We start from the raw sequence: 21,452 nt of genomic DNA, 5'->3' as shown, positions 1-21,452 counted from the left end.
TACAGAGGGATCAAGATCACCAAATGCCCTCAAAGCCTCTGACCTATCTCCAGAAAGGTCTGGAACAGACTGCATACGAGAACTAATTTGCATAGAAAGCAAGGAACTGATCTCCAGGACAGCAAAACTTACCTGTAAAAAGGTGCCCCCTCAAAGCCTGGGCACAACCCCAGGACCCTGCACACCCTACCAGCTGCACCAATGCTGGAGCCCGGACTGGTGACCTCTCTTTTCTCCCTCTCTTTCTCCCCCTCTTTAATCCATCTCCCTATCACTCTTCCCTTCCACCTTACCCCTCTGTTCAAACCCCACTGCCACGTGCTTACAACAGGAGATGAGGGAGTAACACACGATTTCCCTGCCAAGTGTGTAATTTACTAATAAAACTTTATTAACTTTTGCAGACCCTCTGACTTCTGTTGTTGCATCTACAGATCTTGGGTGCTCCCTTCCCCTCGAGGCTTTTACCCAAGTATCTAAGTTAGAAACAGGCTAACTTCATGGGATGAATCCAGATTTGTTAAATTTGTTAAAATTTGCTGGAATGACCACTGGAATTTCACATATGGGCACCAATGAAAAAAGTACAAACAAGGGTAACTATATCACATTTACTAGAGTGAAATTTAAGTGAAACCTAAAAAAATTAACATCCTTCTGGATCTGCTCACTTGTTTTTCACTTTTTATTCTCCAAACTCCTAATGTCTCAAGCCTCTCCAGAGAGGTCCAGCGTTCCCCTAAATAAATATGCAGGACAATATTCTTGAATGGATCTCAAATACTTAACAGCAACATATAAGTACTCTAAACTTTATCTTCACATCTGTTAAAAGATATGCAAATGGCAATCAAACACTTTTGTTTATGTTCACACACAATGTTTTTCAGCTATTTGTGCCTAAAAAGGGAACGGTTGGCCACTTTAGCCACCGTGAATGAAGGCCTGATTGCTCCATTGATAAGGAATTAGACACAGCATTCAATGAGACCAAAACACAGCTAGCAAAAATGAATGAACACATGTGATGATGCTGCAATCTTTTTCTTTCCTACAACAATTTTGAGATCTCAGGCATATGCTGTAACCTGCATTTGTGCATTTTATATTGGCACTGATGCTATAAAATCATTATTTTTAGGAGGAAAATTTAGCTGTGCTGTAGGATTGGTGGATTTTATTCATAAATCACTACTGCAAAAAAAGAAGTATATTCTAATCCTGCTGTGGATGATGATGGCATCAAATGGCAACCAGTTTAACTGTGAATTAAACTGGTTTCTTCAAGGACCTTTTGGAAGTTTGTTTTACTGCCCAACATTTTAATTATGGGAACAAGACCAAAGTCAAACTTGAAAGACTTTCCTTTAGGATTGTACTTCATGCATTGAAGTATAAATAAAACAGCACTCATTGCATTCAAAGTGAGAGTATTTAGAACAAGATAATATTTTATATTAAAAAGATGTCATTGCCAACATCACTATAAAGAGACCCTCTTCTACCCCGTTCTACAGTACATATCCTCCAAATAAAAGTCATGTTGCATTAGTAATACCAATTTACACTCTTCCTCTTCTTTTATAGTACATAAGAAACTGTCAGCAGTCCTGAACTGTGCAGTTCTGAATTTCCTAAATTTACAGTCATTCTATGCTCTTGCAGACAGACCGTATTCAGGCTAATGGTAATTATCAATACCATCCTACAAGGCTTCAATTCCACCTCAATAAAAGCATCATCTCATCCAGAACTGGAGGAAATGGGGGACAAAGTATACTAGAACCACAGGGGAGAAAAAACGGAAATCTAGTTTTTGAGGGGTAATTACAATTTTGGGTTTTGTAAACCACAAAGCAAAGGCTGAAATGTTTTCAGCAACTCTCTAAATGCATACCATTTTTTATCTTCCTTGAGATTTAAACATCAATTTTGAATTCTCTGTTCAACTCCAGTCAACCCTGACAAGACAAAGGAAGGTGTTTGATCTCAAGAAAGCAGATTTCCTACAAATTGTGCAAAAAACAGCAACTGAGCAAGGCACAGACACAGATTAATACCCAGGATGCAGTATTTATTTGTCTGTTCTGTTTGGACTGAAGATGGGCAAGCAGCACTGCTGTGTCTTGGAGACAGTCATAACACCTAGGAAAGGGAACTGCAAAGATGAAGGTGGGAGGTGGCAGCCATGGATGTAACAGAGACAAGGAAAGACACATTTTGCAGAGGTCTCAGATTGTTCATGTCCAGTGCAACAACTTTCTCGCCCTTTCCTCTGTACCACCACCACAGGACAACATTCCCATGATACACAACAAAACAAGAGGTGCAAATCAGAGCCAGGTTTGCTCAACAAGGCCTGTGTGAAGCTTTTCATTCTCCTTCTCCTGTAGCCATTGAAAAAACAGCAACTTTCATATCCACTTCAAGGGTTCTGAGATTTATTTTGCATTAGGAAATAAACTATTTGTAAATGTTGCACATAGACAAAGACACAAAGATCACAATGTGCTACAATATGTATCTTGAGGCCAGTCCTGAACCCTTTGGCTGCTGAGTGTGATAAAACACAGCTCTACTCCTTACCCTGCTGAAACTCCACTGCCTGACTAGGAAGCTGCATATTTCATTCACTAAGAAATGTTCCAAGCCTTCCATTTCCTTTTCTTTCCACTCCCCTTACAAAGTCAGGCAAGGAAGGCACTGGATGGAACTTGAATGTCAAAGGTAAGAGAAGGTTTCTGTAATCCACAGATACATAACTTCTGCAAAAAAATACTTTCCTGATTCCTCCTAAAAAGCTCAGTCATCAATGACTGATCCACTCTTGCCTCATCATCTTTGTATAGCCAGGTGAGTAAGTGAGGACATTACACCTTTCCCAGTTAAGCCTTTTTTTGACTTTTCTTTTTTTAACAAATGTACAAATCTTGTTTCTACATGTACTACATCACCAATCATCTGAAGAGTATCTTCAAGTTTGCCGAAATGAGCTGTCTGTACACATTTTACCTTTATTCAACCTAAGGTATGGCTTCTCCACAGGAAGTTTAGTCATCATTCCAAGTGATTTTCAACTCTAAGGCATAAAGCAGTAATTACACTCTCTCACTTTTTGATACACCTACCCACATACTGGGAAAGATGCAGCGCAGAAACCTGACTTCCTCTGAAAATGTCTCTCCAGGAGGCTCAGGTGAATTACAATTACAAAATGTTCTCTAAGTGCATTTGTGTGCATTACTGGGAACAATATTACCGGATGTCTGATGCACTAAGTACCTGAAATTACAACTTAGAGTCAGAAAGGGAGAAATACACAAAGCAAAGTAGCTTTTCTAACTTCAGCTGAGGAGCACTGTCATCTCCAGCCACAGAAGCCTGAAAAATGTCAAGCATCACTCTCTAGAAGCAGGAAAGAGAAAAGGAATAAGACAAGAAAAAAAGACTACAAACTTTTGAACTGGCTCTGCACTGAGGCAAGGGAGAATCTAAACTAAATATATTGGTTAAAAAAGAATGCCTGGAGTCCACAGGCAAGCAGTTTTCTACCTGCCTGGAAAAGGACTCTGTTTTACTGTGAATGGTATTTCACCTCCTGGATCACACAGGGGATGATTTAGGGGCAAAATGGCTGGAGGCAGGTCCTCCCCAGCTCTCCATCCCCAGAGCTCTGGCTCCCTCCGCTGACAACTCCACAAATCCCAAAAGGTCATAAGGGCAGGAAGAGAAATAAACTAATTTATTTCCATTTATTCCCACAAAGTGGCTCAGAAATTCTGCCTACATGCTTTTAAGGTGAACACAAGGCCCTAATTAACTTCCATTAAGCCCAGTACTTTTTAGGATAGTTACATCAAAGGCCTTTTGGAAGTGGGTGAGATATATGAAAGAACAATTAAAAAAAAGAAAGGCACACTGAAATTAACTTATTACAAAAGGCTAATAAGAAAATTAAGCAGTGATGCTTCAGAAGTACAGTGCTTTCACGTACAAAATTTGGTCAAGGAAAAAAAATCCTTCTGAAGAAACATTTGTAAATTACCAACAACAGCAAGACGCTAAAACACTGAATTACCTCACCATTTTAAACTGGTGAAAAATAATAAACATAAAAACTGTTTAATATATTTACAAAAGTAAAACAGAAGGGAAAAATATTTTAGATAACGAACGCAAAAGGATTTTCTATGTGCTACAGCTGAAGGGAACAAAGAAATTATTTACAATTAAGTAAATTCTACATGGACAATGCTGAGGAAAGGCACATTTAAAAGAACAGATCCAAAAAATTAAAATGTAGGGAAAAAACATTCAATGGAGTCGATACTGTCAATTACTACACATTCAGGTACAATACTCCAATAAAGTCTGCAAAGATAAACCAGATATGATGGAGTCCCTTTCAAAACCAAGGCAAGTGAAAACTTGCACGACAGTGTCACAAAACATTTCTAAAGCACTGATAAAAAAAGAACAGGTCAAAATACAGGAGTGACCAAACAATCATCACATTTCATAATTAGTAAAAAGGAACACTTTCCCATTGTATACAGAGATAACAAAAACATCCACAGCTACTGTAGAAGAAATTAAACATAGTAAGGATGTAAATATTTGTGAAGCAAGGAAGACATCCATCATTTATTGGCAAGTTTAGGAATAAAACAACCTCCAATACTGGGTCATCCTCGTTCATTGTCAAAAAGGATACTGAATTAGAATTGTACCAAATCTGATTTCTGCAAAGGAATTTCTAACCTGGTCCAAACCCACTACTATTTATCTGTGCCCAAACAGAGCATTTTAAGCCTTTCAAACCAATTTATAACATCCACATCTTCTGTCGTATAATTTCCTATGCAAACTCCCCTGTGGATCTCAGGCCTTCAGGACAAACAAATACATTCAACGCCACTATAAACACAGATTTAGCCCAGGATAAAGAACTATCTCACCTGGATTTCATGAGAGGTTGGGTCACCCATTTCTTCAGTCTTCGACGTCCAAAGGAAGTTTTAGTATGATTCAAGACCCAGAGTAGACTTCCTTTTGTTTTCATGTCCATCTAAAATAATAAAAACATCTTCATTATTTTTAGCTGAGCAGTCAGTGTTGTAGTGCAAAGATCTCCACCATGTTATATAGAACATTTTGTTTAGGCTTTAAGATATGCTAACTGCATGTTCATTTACCAATCTCACCCACCAACAATACATTACATAAAGTACCTCCAAGAGTTGTAAGATATTTCAGTATGCTTTTCCTTTAGCCAGAAAATCTTTTTAGTAATTGACTGGAATAAATTAAGCAAGTGGAGTTAAGTTCTGTGCATAAAGCTCTCAGCAGGAGCAAAAGAACAGACCCTACTACAGACATATCCCTCGACTGCAGTTCTTGCTCAAGAACTTAAGTTGCTCAAGTAAAGTTCTTTGTTAGTCCAAGTACAATAAGGTTCCTAACTCATACTAAAAGCCAATACAGATGAACTTTGATTTATGCCTCTGAAAATGTGATCCACCTTCAGTCTAATCCCATTTAAAATAATTTAAGCTTTTTGGGTGAAATTTGCAAGTAATTTAACCAATTTCATTGGGAAGGCGGCATTTATTAAAAAAAATTACATTTGTCCTTACCTGATTCTGCAAAATTTCAAGATTTTTCATTGTTGTCCCATTAATTGTCATGTATTCAGTTTCACTGGACAACTGTTTGAAATTTCTGGGGAGAGGAATTTCATATGTTATATCTTTAATTCAGGCACAGACAGAACAGTGAAACACTGCCAAGTTCCTCATGTTAGATAATTCATTAGTCATGCAAAATAAATTAAAAAAAAGTCAAGTCAGAAATCAAAATCTATTTAAATAAAAGAACTGAATACTAATAACTTATTTTAACTTACTGTTTGGAAAAAAAATCACTTTTTTTGTTTAAGACTCACTTCCCAGTCTCCTGCAATGACTCTGACAAAGCTCAGAATAAAATCCAGCTCTCCTGTTATCTAATCCTTTGACACTAAATGGCTAATTTATTCAGTCTACAACTAAGCAGAGACAGGACAAATAATCAATACTTCAAGAGTGGAACAGACTTTTAACACAATTCACCATCAAAAAAGCATATCAAAACACATATTCTTTTTTTATTACTACTGCTACCAGTACAATTACTTAGGAAAATAAATATACAGTATATTTACATTGTATGATTTTGGTTTTGATGTGAAATAACCATGACCAAAATTACTGGAATTTTTGATACTCCTTAACAGAACTAGATGAGACCAACCCAAAGGCTGTGTTGCTTTAGAATCAACACTAAAAAAATAATTGTGTTAGATGTGTAATCTTATTAGATATGAAAATTATTTCAGTCTCAAACACACACACATTGTAGTTTGAACCATGAAGTGCAAGATCCTCACTAAATGTTTCTGACAAACGAAGTCATGATTGTCTGGGTTAATCATACTGCTGACTGCCCTTTGCACAGAATCTAGGACACTCTTTATTGTCTTAGACTAAGCAGAACAACTTGCTGGGTAGGATTTAAAATTCTTTTCTTGACCTTTCACAGAATTGTTTTCAGTGTATTCGATTTTAAATCCTCTGGAGAAGCACGCGAATGCTCTAACTTTTCTGTTAGGCACACACAGCTGCTACATTAAAAACAAAAGCAGTACCAAAACTTCCAGAAACATGAAATACTTAGAGACTAATGTTATATATTTATGTTGTATGCAGGTGTTTGGGCCTGCTGGCAAATTTCTTCCTAAATAATGGGTCAAATTTGAAGTATTTTTCACAGAATTAAAAAAAAAAACAGATTAAACTGAGGGCTGATTGGTTGGAAGTACAGCTGATTCAGAACTGTATCCATAGTCATAATTATTCTGCTTTGTGTGCTATTCCAGCAACCAGCAAAACTGACCAGTAAAACAAAACTGGAGGCAAAACCCACAGTACTTTCCAAAGTACACAAACTTGTAAGCAACAAAACAATACTTCCTTTTATTATCTTTAGTCACAACTGCTGATGCTGGCAAAAATTAATTAGGAATTATTTCTGCTTGGTTCCCCATGCCTACAGCCAACAACAAATGCCATCTGCTCTTCTGAAAGTACCTCTTCTGCTTCCAGGACTCACCTAAACAACAGTTTTTTTATTTGCCACAACTCAAGTCTGTGACCTCTTAAACCCAGCTGGGTGAGAATCAAGCTTTTCCACCTCTTCTCAAAAGTGAAAAGGATTCTTTTAGGTGGATTTACTGGTTCTTGTGCTTCCCCACTTCTCCTGGCTTTAGAGCACTTAACACAGACCACACTGCTCACAGCAAGGTTGCTCAGGAGTATATGAAGACAACTCACTGTGTTCCACTGCACAGTGTATTTACTATTCATTCAGAATCAGACAAGCAAAAGTTGTTTTCACAGCATAAATTATGTGTGTCTTACATTATCCAGGTGTTTTCTTTATCTGAGTTACTTCACTCTGCTATTAATCCTGGCAATTGAGAGCTTGGAGTATATGAAAAATAGTCAAGATCAAGTGCAGTGTATACCCAACCAATAATTCCAGATGTCACAGCTCAGAACATGTTTTGCTTCCACCCTCTCATCTTCCTTCAGCTTGGAATCAGAACTTGTAAAAATGTGAAAAAAACAGACTCTTCGTAGGGAATTTAGAGATCAAATGGCATAAGAATAAGGCTGTAAACAACTATTAAGTCAGTGCTGGTTTTGCAGCAAAGATCTCAACACAATCCTTGTGTGAAATGCTAACGCACTGCTATCAGCCATCTCTTGAACCACTAAAAATGACCCTTCAAAGACCATTTTGACTGGATCACAAAGACATAACTCCTTCTGTAGGTGACAGTGTGACCTGAGTTTCAAAGAACAGACTTGCAATGGTCTCAAGCACTCAAAGAGGACAAAACACAAGTGATGGAAACAGATGGCAACTGAGGAGCACAACAAGGTAGGATCATGTCATTTCTGGGCTTAGAAAAAGAAAAAGAGGAAACAAACAAAACTTCTAGGAAAGTTTAGGAACCTTATGGGGAATACTCATGACAAGGAGTATTATACCATAAAATGACTTTTCAGAGCAGAACCACACAAGACAATGAGTATGAAAGGGTTGCTGTGACTGCTTTAGGACAGTAAACTACATCCTCAGGCTTCCATTCTAATGTGTTACTGCTGAAACTGGATCATCTTGGTCATTCTGGCAGTACTTATGGGGGGCTTATAAAAAAAGAGACTGACTGACTTTTACAGGGGCAGTTAGTGACAGGGGAAAGAGCTTTAAACTAAAATAGGAGACATTCAGTTTTAGGAAGAAATTCTTCCCTGTGAGGGTGGTGAGGCCCTGGCACAGGTTGCCCAGACATGCTGTTGGCTGTTCCATCCCTGGAAATATCTAAGGCCAGGTTAGATGGGGCTTGGAGCAACCTGGGATAGTGGAAGGTATCCCTGTTCATGGCAGGGGGTGGAACTGGATGGGCTTTAAAGTCCCTTCCAACCCAAACCATTCTGTGATTTTGCCTGCAGAGAAGCTTGCAGTGAACAGCCTTTTTAATGCTTTATTAATTATTCTCTGCACAGGAAATATTATATGTAATTTCATACTCAGTAACCCAGCCTAAGTGAATGCATGGTATTCAGATCAGTAGTTTTCAACTACTTTAATTCTGGAAATCTGTAAAATTTCTGAGTGAAGATGCAAGGCACTGTACTGAAAGCAGCAGATCTTCTTTGCTCAATTACCTTTTACAGACCTCTAGAGGCCATGTCTTCGAGATCTCTGAGGGTGAATAAAACACAGAATAAACCTATAAAGACAAAAGTTGCAGGAATCCCTAAAAGCTTTAAGAAGTAAAAACAAGTCTCTCCATTTTGCAGAAGCATAGTTTTTGTTAGGTATGAAAGACATTACCACAGTCTAAGTAGCAAAGGACATCAAGTCCAGACTATGTTTTGTATTTAATTAACCAGGTTTGAAAACATTAATGAATAATGCCACAAGGCTAGAACTTCTGATCTGAATCCCTTTTTGTGTTGTGTACCATTCCCTGCATTTATGGAAGATCATCCATCACTGTTCAAAGTTTACAAACTACAGTCTCTCTCTTCCATCTCCAATATGCTGGAAAACATGTAGGTAAAATCAAAATACACTGAGACACATCTTCCCAGCAACTGCTATGCAAATGATGATTTTTCAAACAAAACTGGGTACTCAAATGTATTTGAAAACCTCTCCTAGATGTGCACCAACTTCTTGACAAAAGCCTTTAATCAAGGTCTCTCAGTACGTAAAGGTATTAGAGTACATTGATGAAAAACACCTTGTATCATTCATTATTAAATCTATTTTTACTTGCTATTAGAACTCTAATGCAGTCTAGTCATACCTAGAAGTCCTGCTGTGACAGAAATCTTTATTTATTTTTAATATTTTGCTTTATTTACAATCTTAAAAGTAGATTTAAAAGCTTAACCTAAATACTAGAACAAAACTTGTTTCCCCCCACCAATGAGGTTTGGTTACCACTTACATGATGTTTCTTAACTCCTACTAATAAGCAGAGAGAAATTCTTTTCAGCTGTGAGAAGAGTGTTTATCCAAAGGAGGTACAGAGGTGTAATAAATTTTTCTGTCATTCTTCCTATCAAATAGGTCTTCATCCAGATCTGTGTCACTTACTTTAAAAAACCAAAAACTATCTCACAACTCCAACTTCATGCTCACTGACCTGAATTCTTCTAGGAATTTTAAGTTGCTTGAGAGTGCAATGGAAGTATTTCTTCTCTATTTCCTAATTCAGGAGATTCATGAGCCTGACATGATTTGCTTAAAAGTCTTTCAGTTTTCAGTTTTTAGATAGTATTTCACTGGCATTAGGAAAAGTATTGGAATTTGCCTTAGTATTTGTCTCACTATGTCGATACCTGTGATACACTAAAAATAGCAAGTAGAACTCAGTATCAGGTAGTCAAAGCATAAAGGTTTTAGGAATAAACACAGCGGAATCCAAGCTCCCAACCACAAACGTTTCTCAAAGAATGTATTTTATTTCTTCACAGAGCATCAACAGGATATTAAGTAGTTCTTTGCCTTTTCACTCAGATGCTCATACATTCACAAAAAATCCATTAGAACAACCTTCAGCAGGCAAATGTCAATGCCAAGAATTAGCGCTTTTCCTTCCCAGACGATAATTGTTCTTGATTTTAGGATGCAGCTGTTACAAATGTGACTGAGTGCTCCTACACAAGCCTTCAGACAATGAGGTTTCTCCTCTCATCATCATCACCATCATGGCTAGGCTTTGTGAACGAAGATTTGGGGAGGTCTCTACCCACGTTTGTCACAAGCGCGTTGGTGGCTAAAAAGGGCAATACGAGACAGGCATGTCCGATTGCAAAAGGCACAGCAGAAAGACTCTTTAGGTGGTAAATTCTGCAAGACACGATTCTTTCTGTGTTGTCTTTTCTCCTCAAGAGTGATCCTGCGTGCTGGTCTACTCTGGCCTCCAATCGGGAGGTCTGGAGACACACTATCTTTAACGCTGCTGATGCCTTCTCCTCTACTACTGAATTACTTCTACATAAAAGGTGGATTTTGCATTTCCTCCAGCTGAAAGAACATTCACCTCATGTGTGATTGCACAAAGGGCACTGTGACAGCAGTGACCACGAAATGGCATTTCCTTGGAGTCCACTTTCTTCTTTGGAAACTCTATGAAAAGATTTCTCCACCCATGCAAGCATATTAAAAAATAAATAAAAACACAAAGCCCCCCCCAACAAACAAAAGCCCAAATAAACAAACAAAAAAACCCACAAAAAAACAACCAAAAACCCACACAGGATAAAAAAAAGTCAACCAAAGAGGATGAGCAAGAGTACCACAGATCAGCTCCTTGACGGATGATGCACGGAAGATGCCCCAGGAATTCTTTCCTCATTAGCTCTATAAGCCCATCAAACTTTTTGTTAACATTTAAATAGTACTTGGAGTGGAGAAGGAAGAAAGGAAGAAAATCCACCCCAAAATCCAGAACACCCATATAATTTCCAAACATTTTAGTGGACATGTGAAAAAGTGTTTAAAGCTGGCATCTGCATTTTTAAATGCAGCTGCATTTTAACTAAACTAGCAATGTAGGGAGCCTTTCAAAATCAGGCTTGAAACTCATACAACATGTGAATGATCTACAAATGACATATTTCTAAGTTTCCAGTCTGCAGCCAGACTGACTTCACTAAATCCTGCCTACTTACGGAACAGAGGAATACTGGGACAACCAGGAGAATACTTTGCACAGGATCCACGACAGCTAAAGTTGTTGTATTTAATAAGCCCCAATGGTATTTTCACACTTGAGCCAGGTAGGATAGCAGCGTTTTATACTCAATGCAACACAGGATAAGAGAAGCTTGAGCAGTGATACGCTTCTGTTTTCATTTGCTTCCACCTGCATAATCCTGTCACAAATTTTGAGTGTTCATTTGAGCATATCTAATAAACCAAAGGGATGGGATTGCTTAAGGGAAAACAAGGTTATACCCATGTCTGTGTGGTTTTGTAGTAACTTTGCACAAATGGTAATGGTCCAGGGATTTTCCAGAAACCCAGGATATGCTGAATTCATGTTTTCTTTATAACTGATAACTATATTTGCCAACTGAAACAGACCTGATGAGTACTGCCTAAACATAACAACACACTAGCATTTGTACCTGCTTCCAGAACTACAGAAAGAAAAAACTATTTACGCACTGCTGGCAAAACAAAACAATAACCGCAAAGCTAAGTTACAATACTAATTTTTTTTAAAGCTGCCCAAAAAAGCCCTATATTTGGTTTACTGAGGTGAGATGTGATAGCTGATATAAACAAACTTTAAAATTTCCTCCCTAGTATTTACCAGTTTTTGCACCTTGTTTGTTTTCAGTAACACTTGGCAGCACTACACATTAATTCACATTACTGACAGTAATGACTATACCCAAACATTTCACGAAGATCTTCATGAAACACCACTTAAAGAAATCACTTGATTCTTTCAAGTTCTGATTAGGAGACCAAAAGTAAGGTATAATTTTTACAAAGACTATGTTTATCACTCTAGTAGGTGTGTTCATTACAGTCAGGGAAGCTGCCTGCTAACACTTACAGAAAGTGGTGATTTGAACTGGAAGTTTATGTAAGGCATCTTACCTTGGATCGTAAAGCATCCTTTCCAAATTAAATTCTTTGAGGTATGCAATTACTGCTGCCAGAGAGCAAATAACAGGCTTATCCAAGCTTAGTATTACAGATAGTTTTTGAGGACCTAAAAAAAAATAATTTTTCTTGTTACATTTTTATTTTCTAGTTAACTCACTGTCTACTACTAATGTGTTGTAGAAAAAGCACAATCTCTTTTTCAATTTATTATAATAGAAATCTGCAATGCATGTGCAGTGTTTTATGAGATCTATAAATCAACATAAAGCAAGGCTCCAAAATAACGCTTACTGTTCCAAAGAATGTAGAACATTGCATTCATGTAAACACATTATGAAACAGAAAACATTTGACTCCACAGGTTTTTCTTCATAAAAAATGACAAACTGTTGGCATAACAGACATCTAAATATACAAACTAAGAATGGAATTCTGACACTTTTGTGAAAAAGCCATTCATATTGGATAGCGTTTTGCACAGTGCCCTACTACAGTCTCTCTTCCAGGTGCAAAACCAGGAAAACTCATTCCATGATATCACAACATAAAAGAGTATTTAAAAAAATCCATTTATTTAAGTTTTTTTCAGAGATGTTTTTTAAAGCTGCTCTTCTGCTCTTGAGAGTTCACACACACAAGAACTTTAGAACTCAGTGACAAGAATGTTACCCCCATCTTCAAAAAAGGCAAGGAGGAGGACCTGGGAAAGTCCCATCCGGTCAGCCTCACCTCCATCCCTGGAAAGGTGGTGGAACAGTGCATTCTGGAGGTCATCACCAAGCATGTAGAAGCAGGTCATCAGGAGTACTCAGCATGGACCCACCAAGCGGAAATCCTCTTTGACTAATCTATGATGGCACGGCAGGATGGGTCAATGAGGGGAGAGCAAAGAGAGGTCTGCCTCGACTTCAGCCAGGTTTTTGACACAGTCTCCCATAAACCCCTTGTAGGAAAGCTCAGGAAATGTGGGTTGGATGAATAGACAGTGAGGGGGATGAAGAACTGGCAGAGCTCAGAGGGTTGTGATCAGCAGAGCAGAATCCAGTTGGAGGCCTGTAGTCAGTGGCAGCCAGGGATCAATGCTGGGTCCAGCCTGATCCAACTTGTTGATCAATGACCCAGATGAAGGGATGGAATGGACCCTCAGTGAGTTATCTGCTGGAGGACAAGAAGGCTCTGCTGAGGGATCTGGACAGGCTGAATGAATGGGCCAAAAGCAACGGTGCTAGAGTCAACAAGACCAAGTGCCAGGTCCTGCCCTTGTGTCACAACAATCCCATGGAACACTCCAGACTGGGGAAAGAAGGGCTGGAAAACTGGAAAAGGCCCTGGGGGGGGACAGCAACTGAACATGAGCCCAGGTGCACCCAGGTGGACAGGAAGGCCAGTGGCACCTGGTTTGTATCACAAATAGTGTGTCCAGCAGGCCTAGGGCAGTGCCTGTCCCTGTGCTGACGCCCCTCAAGTCCTGTGTCCAGGTCTGGGCCCCTCAGTTCAAGAAGGACATTGAGAGGGGCTGGAGTGTGTCCAGGGAAGGGAATGGAGCTGGGAAAGGGCCTGGAGCACCACGAGCGGCTGAGAGAGCTGGAAGGGCTCAGCCTGGAGAAAAGGAGGCTCAGAGGGGACCTTCCCACTCTCTGCAACTCCCTGACAGGACGGTGGAGCCAGGGAGGGGTCGGGCTCTGCTTCCAGGCAATAAAGGACAGGACAAGGGGAAACAGCCTCAAGCTGTGCCAGGGGAGGGTCAGGTTGGACATAAGGAGGAATTTCTTGCTGGAAAGGGTGGTCAGGCATTGGAAGGGGCTGCCCAGGGAGGTGGTGGAGTTGCCATCCCTGGAGGTGTCCAAGGAACTACTGGACATGGCACTCAGTGCTCTGGGCTGGGTGACAAGGTGGGGATTGGCCACAGGCTAGACTCCATGGGCTGGGAGGGCTTTTCCAAACTCAATGATCTTGTGATTTCCCAGTGACACAGAACTGGGGCAGGGGCTGATGCACCTGAAGGCTGTGCTGTCATTCAGAGGGACCTGAACAGGCTAGAAAGTTGGGTGGAGGGAAACCTAAAGAGACCCAACGAGGGCAAGTGCAAGTCTTGCACCTGGGGAGGGATGACCCCAAGACCAGCACAGGTTGGGGATGACCTGCTACAGAGCAGTTCTGTGGAGAAAGACCTGGGAGTCCTGATGGGAGACAAGCTGACCATGAGCTGGCAGGGGCCAGGAGAGACAATGAGATCCTGAGATGCATCAGGAAGAGCATGGCCAGCAGGTCAGGGATGAGATCCTGCCCCTCCGCTTGGCCCTGCAGGGGCCACATAGGAATAGTGTGCCCAGTTCTGGGCTCCTTAGGACAAGAAAGACCAGGAGATACTAGAGAGGGTCCAGCAGAGGTCACAGAGATGATGAGGGGTCTGGAGCATCTCTCTGATGAGCAGAGACTGCCAGAGCTGGGCCTGGAGAAGACCGAGAGGGGATCCCATCAATCCACACCAATATCCCCAAGGGGTGTCAGAGGATGGTCTCAGACTCTGTTCAGCAGTGCCCAGTGACAGGACAAGGAGCAAGGGCCATGAACTCAAACAAAAGTTCCCCTCAGATGAGGCAGAACTTCTCTCCATGGAGGTGGCAGAGCCTGGAACAGCTGCCCAGGGAGGGTGTGGAGTCTTCCTGTCTGGAGACATCCCAAACCCACTGGACATATCCCTGTGTCACCTGCTTCAGGAGACCTTGCCTGGGCAGGGGGTTGGATGGGGTGATCTCCAGAGGTCCTTTCTAACCCCAAAAATCCTGGGATTCTGTAAACCTGAAGAAACATTTCAGATGTTGAGTAATTCCCCCTAGTTGCTATATATCTGTGAATTTAAATCTGTCTAAACACACATCTTCAAGCTATGAAAAAAAGCATTGCTAGCCCCATATTCATTTCTATTTAGATAGTTCACTTTCAAGGTTCACTTCTTCCAAGCTCAAAAAAAGATCCCTCTGCGCAGAACGTTAAGCAAAGGTGGCCGAGAGCCAGCGTGGATATAAAGGCCAACAGGATGTGCACTTCAAAGCCATGTAGAATGACATACCTGTGGTACCAGGCACTTCTTTTGCATAGAAGTCAGTAATCACCTGGAAAGCATGGCTGTATTCAAAATTGAGGTTTTGCATCCTTTCTATCCTAATTCTGTCATCCTGTAACCTGCAAATAAAAACCATGTGACTTTCAGTTTGTTATACTCCCTTCATGAAGAACACTGAAGGTTACAAGGGTGCACTTTCCTTTGTCTTTCCTTTGTAAAGAATTGAATGGGTAAAGAATGAAGAGGTGAGCTATTTAAGCAGCTTGAGAACATTTCTAAGGGTGGTATGTTTTTTAAAATTATTCTTCTAACAATTCTAAAAGTGCAAATAAAAAAAAAAACAAACAGCAACAGCAAGCAAGCCCAAAAGAGACTGCAAGAGGTTGTCTAGTATACCTGCAAGGCAGATACAAACACCATTTCACTAATGAAAACAAGCATTTGCCTTACCTGTTTTTAAAGACTTATGTTGATTAAACAGTTAAATAATTCTCCTGTGCTAACTATTCCCATATTTAATTATCCTTTACATTTAAAAATTTTGTTCCATGTAGTAAAGCTTCTCACGTGAACTTACTTGAATTTTTCCTATATGCAGCTTAAATAAAGTATTCTGTCCTTTATTTCCTAACTATTTCAAGACCTTTCCTTGTGCTAAAGGACTTGAGTTCTCTCAGTCCTTTAGCACTCCAGGCTGTTAAGGATGATATTACTGGCAACTCAGTCCTGCCAACATGTCCACAGTTCCTCCTAGCTTAACAGTGCCAGCAAACTTTACGAGATGCAACTTTTCTACACTGGCTACTCTTCCTAACTGCTCCTTGAAATTAAGATTGGATGCTGTGTTATCAATTCAATTTGTACAGCTGTTAATACAACATTAAACAGATACAGTGATTAAAAAGAAACAAAAAAAGAGGGCACACAGTGTCCCTGCCACCTGTAAGCACAATTACACAGCTACAGAATGAACACTGAAGCAGCAGCCAGTAGAAAGCTGCCAGTAAAAGACATATATAAAACCTACTTGGCCTCAGAGTATCCACTCTCAAACCACTCCAGGACATCAATTAACCAAGCCCTTTGAGCAGATTGGAATCATGCCAATGATAGGGATTGTGTAGGTATTATAGGATGGAAGTTAATCAATACCCTTTTTGCAGGGCTTTCCAACCTCGCAGGAACAAACAAGCAGACAGGTTTTCTGCATTACATTCTGCATGTTCCCACCTGAAAGGATTAATACATCTCTGAGGCTCAACTGATAAACAGGAGAGTTAATTTCCACCACATGTGTCAACCTAAGTGAGTCTTAGAGGTCCGACTTTTCTCAGCACATCCCAGATGATCCTTCCAGTGCCTTAGTTTTAACTGACTGATCCAATTAAGTTTTCAGTCTCTATACCCTCTGGGATTCCCCTCTCCCCAGCCCTCCTCAGAAGGAGCAAACATTTTAAATCAAGTGAAAAGACAACTGGCCCGTGTTCCTCAACCTCCAGTAACAATCAGCTGTTTTCTTGCTTGTGTTTCTTTACTTGTTGCTGTTTTGTTGTTGCTGTTGTTGCTGTTTCTTTTGTTGTTGCTGTTTTCTTGCTTGTGTTTCTTTACCTCCACCAATAATCTGGTCTAACACATTCCTCCCTTTTGCTAAATTAGCATGTGTCCTCACTACAGCCACTTGAAAAAACACCACTTCAGCACTAAACTATTTATAATGTGCTGTATGGTACCTAGAGGTGAGCACAAACCTTTGGATCAACCCTAAAAGACAGCAGGGCTTTTCTGTGGACCATGTCTGAGTAGGGACTTGGCGAAATCTTTCTAAAACAGGATTTTATTTTTCATTTCTACCTCTTTATGTTTTAATAACACTAACTTCAGAAAAGCAAGGCTTAATAAGGTCTGCAGAGCTCATTTTTAAAACCAAAGTCAGAGGAGGATTTGGGGGAGTATTTCACAGGATGGTTCATACTACACCTGTTTATAAAGTAATGTTTCAAAATTAATTGGCGTGATTTTCTTTAATTCCTTTGTGTTTTTCTTCCATTTCATAACCAAATTTACCCAACTCCTTAGCATAAACTTTGGAAAATGATAGTTACAACAATAAACAATATAACTTGAGTGACCTCTTATAGTAGTATTTTGTTTGTCAACTGTATCAACGGGAAATAGTTGAAGTTAGAATTAAACAAATTCATTGATCTGCAAAAATCTTCACATATTTTAATATTTATATTCTATATATGGCAACGTCAAATAACACTGTCTATCTGAAAGTTTGCATCTGATATTCTAAATAAAGTAAAAAAATAGGAAGTTATAGATCCAACATACGGAAAAATCTGAATTTTTATCAAGATGTACGAAAATAAAATTTTCTGCAGAAAGTTTTCATGTCTGTCCTTTGTGTTGCCACATGATCACCCAAAGGCCATTCTCCTGATTATAGCCAGGATGAGATGTTCATGCTTATTTTATCTCTCCAGCTACCAATGCCTACTTAAATCAGAAGTCAATTTGCCATCAACTTTTGTAAACATCATTCTTGTCAGAACATCTACAATGAACTGCAGTTCAACTCATATTTTACTGATATCCTTTCTAGCAGTCTGAGAACAAGCAATCCCCACAATCCCATGCCACCAACAGGGTTGGTCAGGGATGAAACTCAGTTTCTCAAAGCTTTTCTACTTCCTTTGCCCAATTTCTCCAGCAACCACCCTTATCTGGATACTGAGTGAACAGAGAGGCTGTCAGCTGATGGTACAAATGTTCCCACAGAGCTCCTCATTAAAATTGGATTTGATGTCTCCCTTCACAAGGTGAATTATGGAAGTTGCTTCTAAGGATTATTATCAGACACAGTTAAGAACGTGACATCAGTGTGTCCATAAACAGATGCAAAAAGATCCTAAAATACACACATGTACACACTTTTGTGTACATAATGTAATATGTACATTCTAACCTATGCTGTTCGATGATTCTGTTACCGGAGGGACTAATTTATCTGTCACCCTGACAGGAAAGTGAAAAAGGACCAACATTGCTGGGTTTAATCCGTCTATTTATCTGACAGCTTGATGTATCCAGTTAAACACTCATTGCTTACCAAGTGCAGCAGGAAAGATATTTAAAAGAGATCACTCAGTTTGGGGGAGGGGAGAGGAATCTCTTAAGAAAAGCATTTATAAGAAATGCTAGAAGCTAAAAGAAAACAACATAAATAAAACTAATTTATAGAAACTGACTCAAAATATTTAAAAAATAATACAATCTTTTATTAAGAATGGGCTTGCATTAAGCACAAGAGCTAACTGGAGTGTTCTAAATAAAACAGGAGTTACTTCAGTACGGCTCTACAATTCACAACTAAACCGGCATAAAGTGCAGAAAGACTTCCTGAAAAAACAAACACATCCAAACTAAGTTTTCTTAAAGCTCAGGAAGTCTTCCTGAGGAATGCAAATAAATCCAGAAATTTACCTTTCAACTACTATCCTGCTGTGCCCATTCTGCTTTAGGACTACTCGAATGCAGGGGTGCAGGCATTAAAATATTACTATACAGCTCTGTATCATATAAGGATACAAGGACATGATGCAGAATTTGGGAAGCTCTCTGCTCCTAAAATTTAGTGTGACATTCTTATTTCTGATGCTAAGCACAGATCTGAGAAGCACAAATAATTCATTTAGCTTTTCCTATACAATTTATTCATAGAATCACAGAATCATAGAATCAGTTGGGTTGGAAGGGACCACCAAGACAATCAAGTCCAACCCTTGATCCAATATCGCTGTGGTCGCTAGACCATGGCACTAAGTGTCACATCCAGTCTCATCTTAAATACCACTAGGGACAGAGAATCCACCACCTCCCTGGGCATTCCAATGTCTGATAACCCTCTCTGTAAAAAATTTTTTCCTAGTATCCAACCTAAACCTCTCCTAGCAGAGCTTAAGATCATGCCCTCTCGTCTTACTGAGAGCTGCCTGGAAGAAGAGACCAACCCCCACCTGGCTACAACCTCCTTTCAGGGAGTTGTAGAGAGTGATGAGGTCCCCCCCGAGCCTCCTCTTCTCCAGGCTGAACAGCCCCAGCTCCCTCAGCCTCACAGGACTTGTGCTCAAGTCCCTTCACCAGCCTTGTTGCTCTTCTCTGGACCCGCTCCAGCACCTCAATATCCTTCCTGAACTGAGGGGCCCAGAACAGGACACAGCACTCCAGGTGTGGCCTCACCAGTGCTGAGTACAGGGGAAGAATCACTTCCCTGGTCCTGCTGGCCACACTGTTCCTGATCCAGGCCAGGATGCCATTGGCCTTCTTGGCCACCTGGGCACACTGCTGGCTCATGTTCAGCTTCCTGCAATCCAAACTCCCAGGTTCCTCTCTACCTGGCTGCTCTCCAGCTACTCTGTGCCCAGCCTGTAGCGCTGCAGGGGGTTGTTGTGGCCAAAGTGCAGGACCCGGCACTTGGCCTTGTTGAACCTCATCCCGTTGGAATCAGACCATCTCTCCAGCTTGTCCAGGTCCCTCTGCAGAACCCTCCTGCCTTCCAGCAGATCAACACGTCTCCCCAGCTTGATGTCATCTGCAAATATGCTATTGGTACACTCTATCCCCTCATCCAGATCATCAGTAAAGATATTAAACAGAACTAGGCCCTGGGGGACACCACTAGTGACCAGCTGCCAACTGGATGCAGCACCGTTCACCACCACTTCCTGGGCCCAGCCCTCCAGCCATTTCCTAACCCAGCACAGAGTGCCCCTGTCCAAGCCATGGGCTGCAGCTTTTCCAGGAGTATGCTGTGGGAGATGGTGTCAAAGGCTTTGCTGAAGTCCATGTAGACACATCCACAGCCTTCCCCTCATCCAACAGGTGGGTCACCTGCTCATAGAAGGAGATCAGGTTGGTCATACAGGACCTGCTGGTTAAATGGCTCAGCAACAATGAAGTGAGAAGACAGTGATGGTGACAGGACCAGAGAAGTCACTAAGGGGAAATGTGCGAAAAGGTTGCCACTGGAAAGTTGTCCGAGCACGAGCTCCTGTCTCAGGCTTGTATCACAGTCCTCTCCCAATGCTCCACACCACCAGAAGCTTTATTTCTGGCTATTTGCAGCTGCTCAGCAGTAAGATTCATCTCTCAGAGACTCTCACTGCCTGACCCTTCTGCCCCCTCCCCCTCCAAGTTTTCCTATTTTCCTTGCTTAACAACTGGACTTGGACTGTCAGCAAGGATCAGGGAGCAGAGCAGAACCACAATCCCACAGGAACCACTGGCAGAGCTCCAGGGGTCAGGCTGTGCAGCCCCACTCAAAGCAGGACCAGCACCAGAGGGATGATTCCACTAAACTGCACAAGTGCCTGTCACTGGTGTAACAAAGGCTGACTGAAATGGGAAGCAGGTTTAAGAGCAACTCCAGGGCCAGGCCAAAGTAAATTCTGAAACTACAAACTTCGAATTTTGGCTATGGGATGGAGCAGCCACAGCTGCCGAAGCTGCACCATGAACTCCCAGAGCACAGCACAGGACAATGGCACAGCTCTCTGCTCACACAGCCAGAGACACAAAATGCAGCTGCTGTTGCTCCTCATGGAACCAGGGCGAGGAGCTGAGCCAGACCTTCCTTGGACAGGACACACACGTAGGGAACTGCTGTTCTCTAGAAAGTACAACAGGACTGATGCTAAGGGAAAAGTGATTTAACTCAGAGAAGCAATGTCAGGGTCAAAAATTAAGAGTGCCATCTATACAATTATTTGGAAAAGAAAGCAGAAGTGTAATCCAGGAATTATATCATCATTTTAATCTGATTTTGATATATTTTCTGCAGAAGCCACTTATGGACCATCCTGAAATATTTATTTCTACAAAAAGGATGACCTACTGCAAAACAGCATTGAGTCTCCTCATAAAAAACAAGTACTTTAGAAAATTTTATGCTCTACCATAAGACATATACAGCAGTCACTTAATACTATTCTGAATTCTTCTTGAACATACTGATAATTGACTCTCAAAACTCCCCCTGAAATACAACTCTTCTTACCAAAAAGGCCCTGTAAAAAAGTCTACATGACCAGATAACAGGATGGCAGACAGAAAAACTGATCTCTGTATTACATATTAT

At 40.6% G+C, this 21,452-nt stretch overlaps 1 protein-coding gene across 8 annotated transcripts in view; it reads right to left on the bottom strand.

Annotated features, from left to right (window-relative positions):
- MSH3 (mutS homolog 3) overlaps positions 1 to 21,452 on the bottom strand; it is a 92,719-nt gene that overhangs the window by 47,149 nt on the left and 24,118 nt on the right. For 7 of the 8 annotated variants that reach the window (XM_064642934.1, XM_064642935.1, XM_064642936.1 and 4 more), the window contains exons 9-12: positions 15,317 to 15,429; positions 12,235 to 12,349; positions 5,637 to 5,721; positions 4,959 to 5,068 (exon numbers count right to left, since the gene is read on the bottom strand). In XM_064642934.1, the coding sequence (XP_064499004.1) occupies positions 4,959 to 5,068; positions 5,637 to 5,721; positions 12,235 to 12,349; positions 15,317 to 15,429 (423 nt within the window). The remainder of the gene's footprint in view (positions 1 to 4,958; positions 5,069 to 5,636; positions 5,722 to 12,234; positions 12,350 to 15,316; positions 15,430 to 21,452) is intronic. The other variant, XM_064642940.1, reaches the window with a different exon arrangement.

Source organism: Pseudopipra pipra, chromosome Z, assembly GCF_036250125.1.
Source record: "Pseudopipra pipra isolate bDixPip1 chromosome Z, bDixPip1.hap1, whole genome shotgun sequence".
In the NCBI taxonomy this organism is placed as follows: domain Eukaryota; kingdom Metazoa; phylum Chordata; class Aves; order Passeriformes; family Pipridae; genus Pseudopipra; species Pseudopipra pipra.
This window is presented reverse-complemented; position numbering and strand designations above follow the sequence as displayed.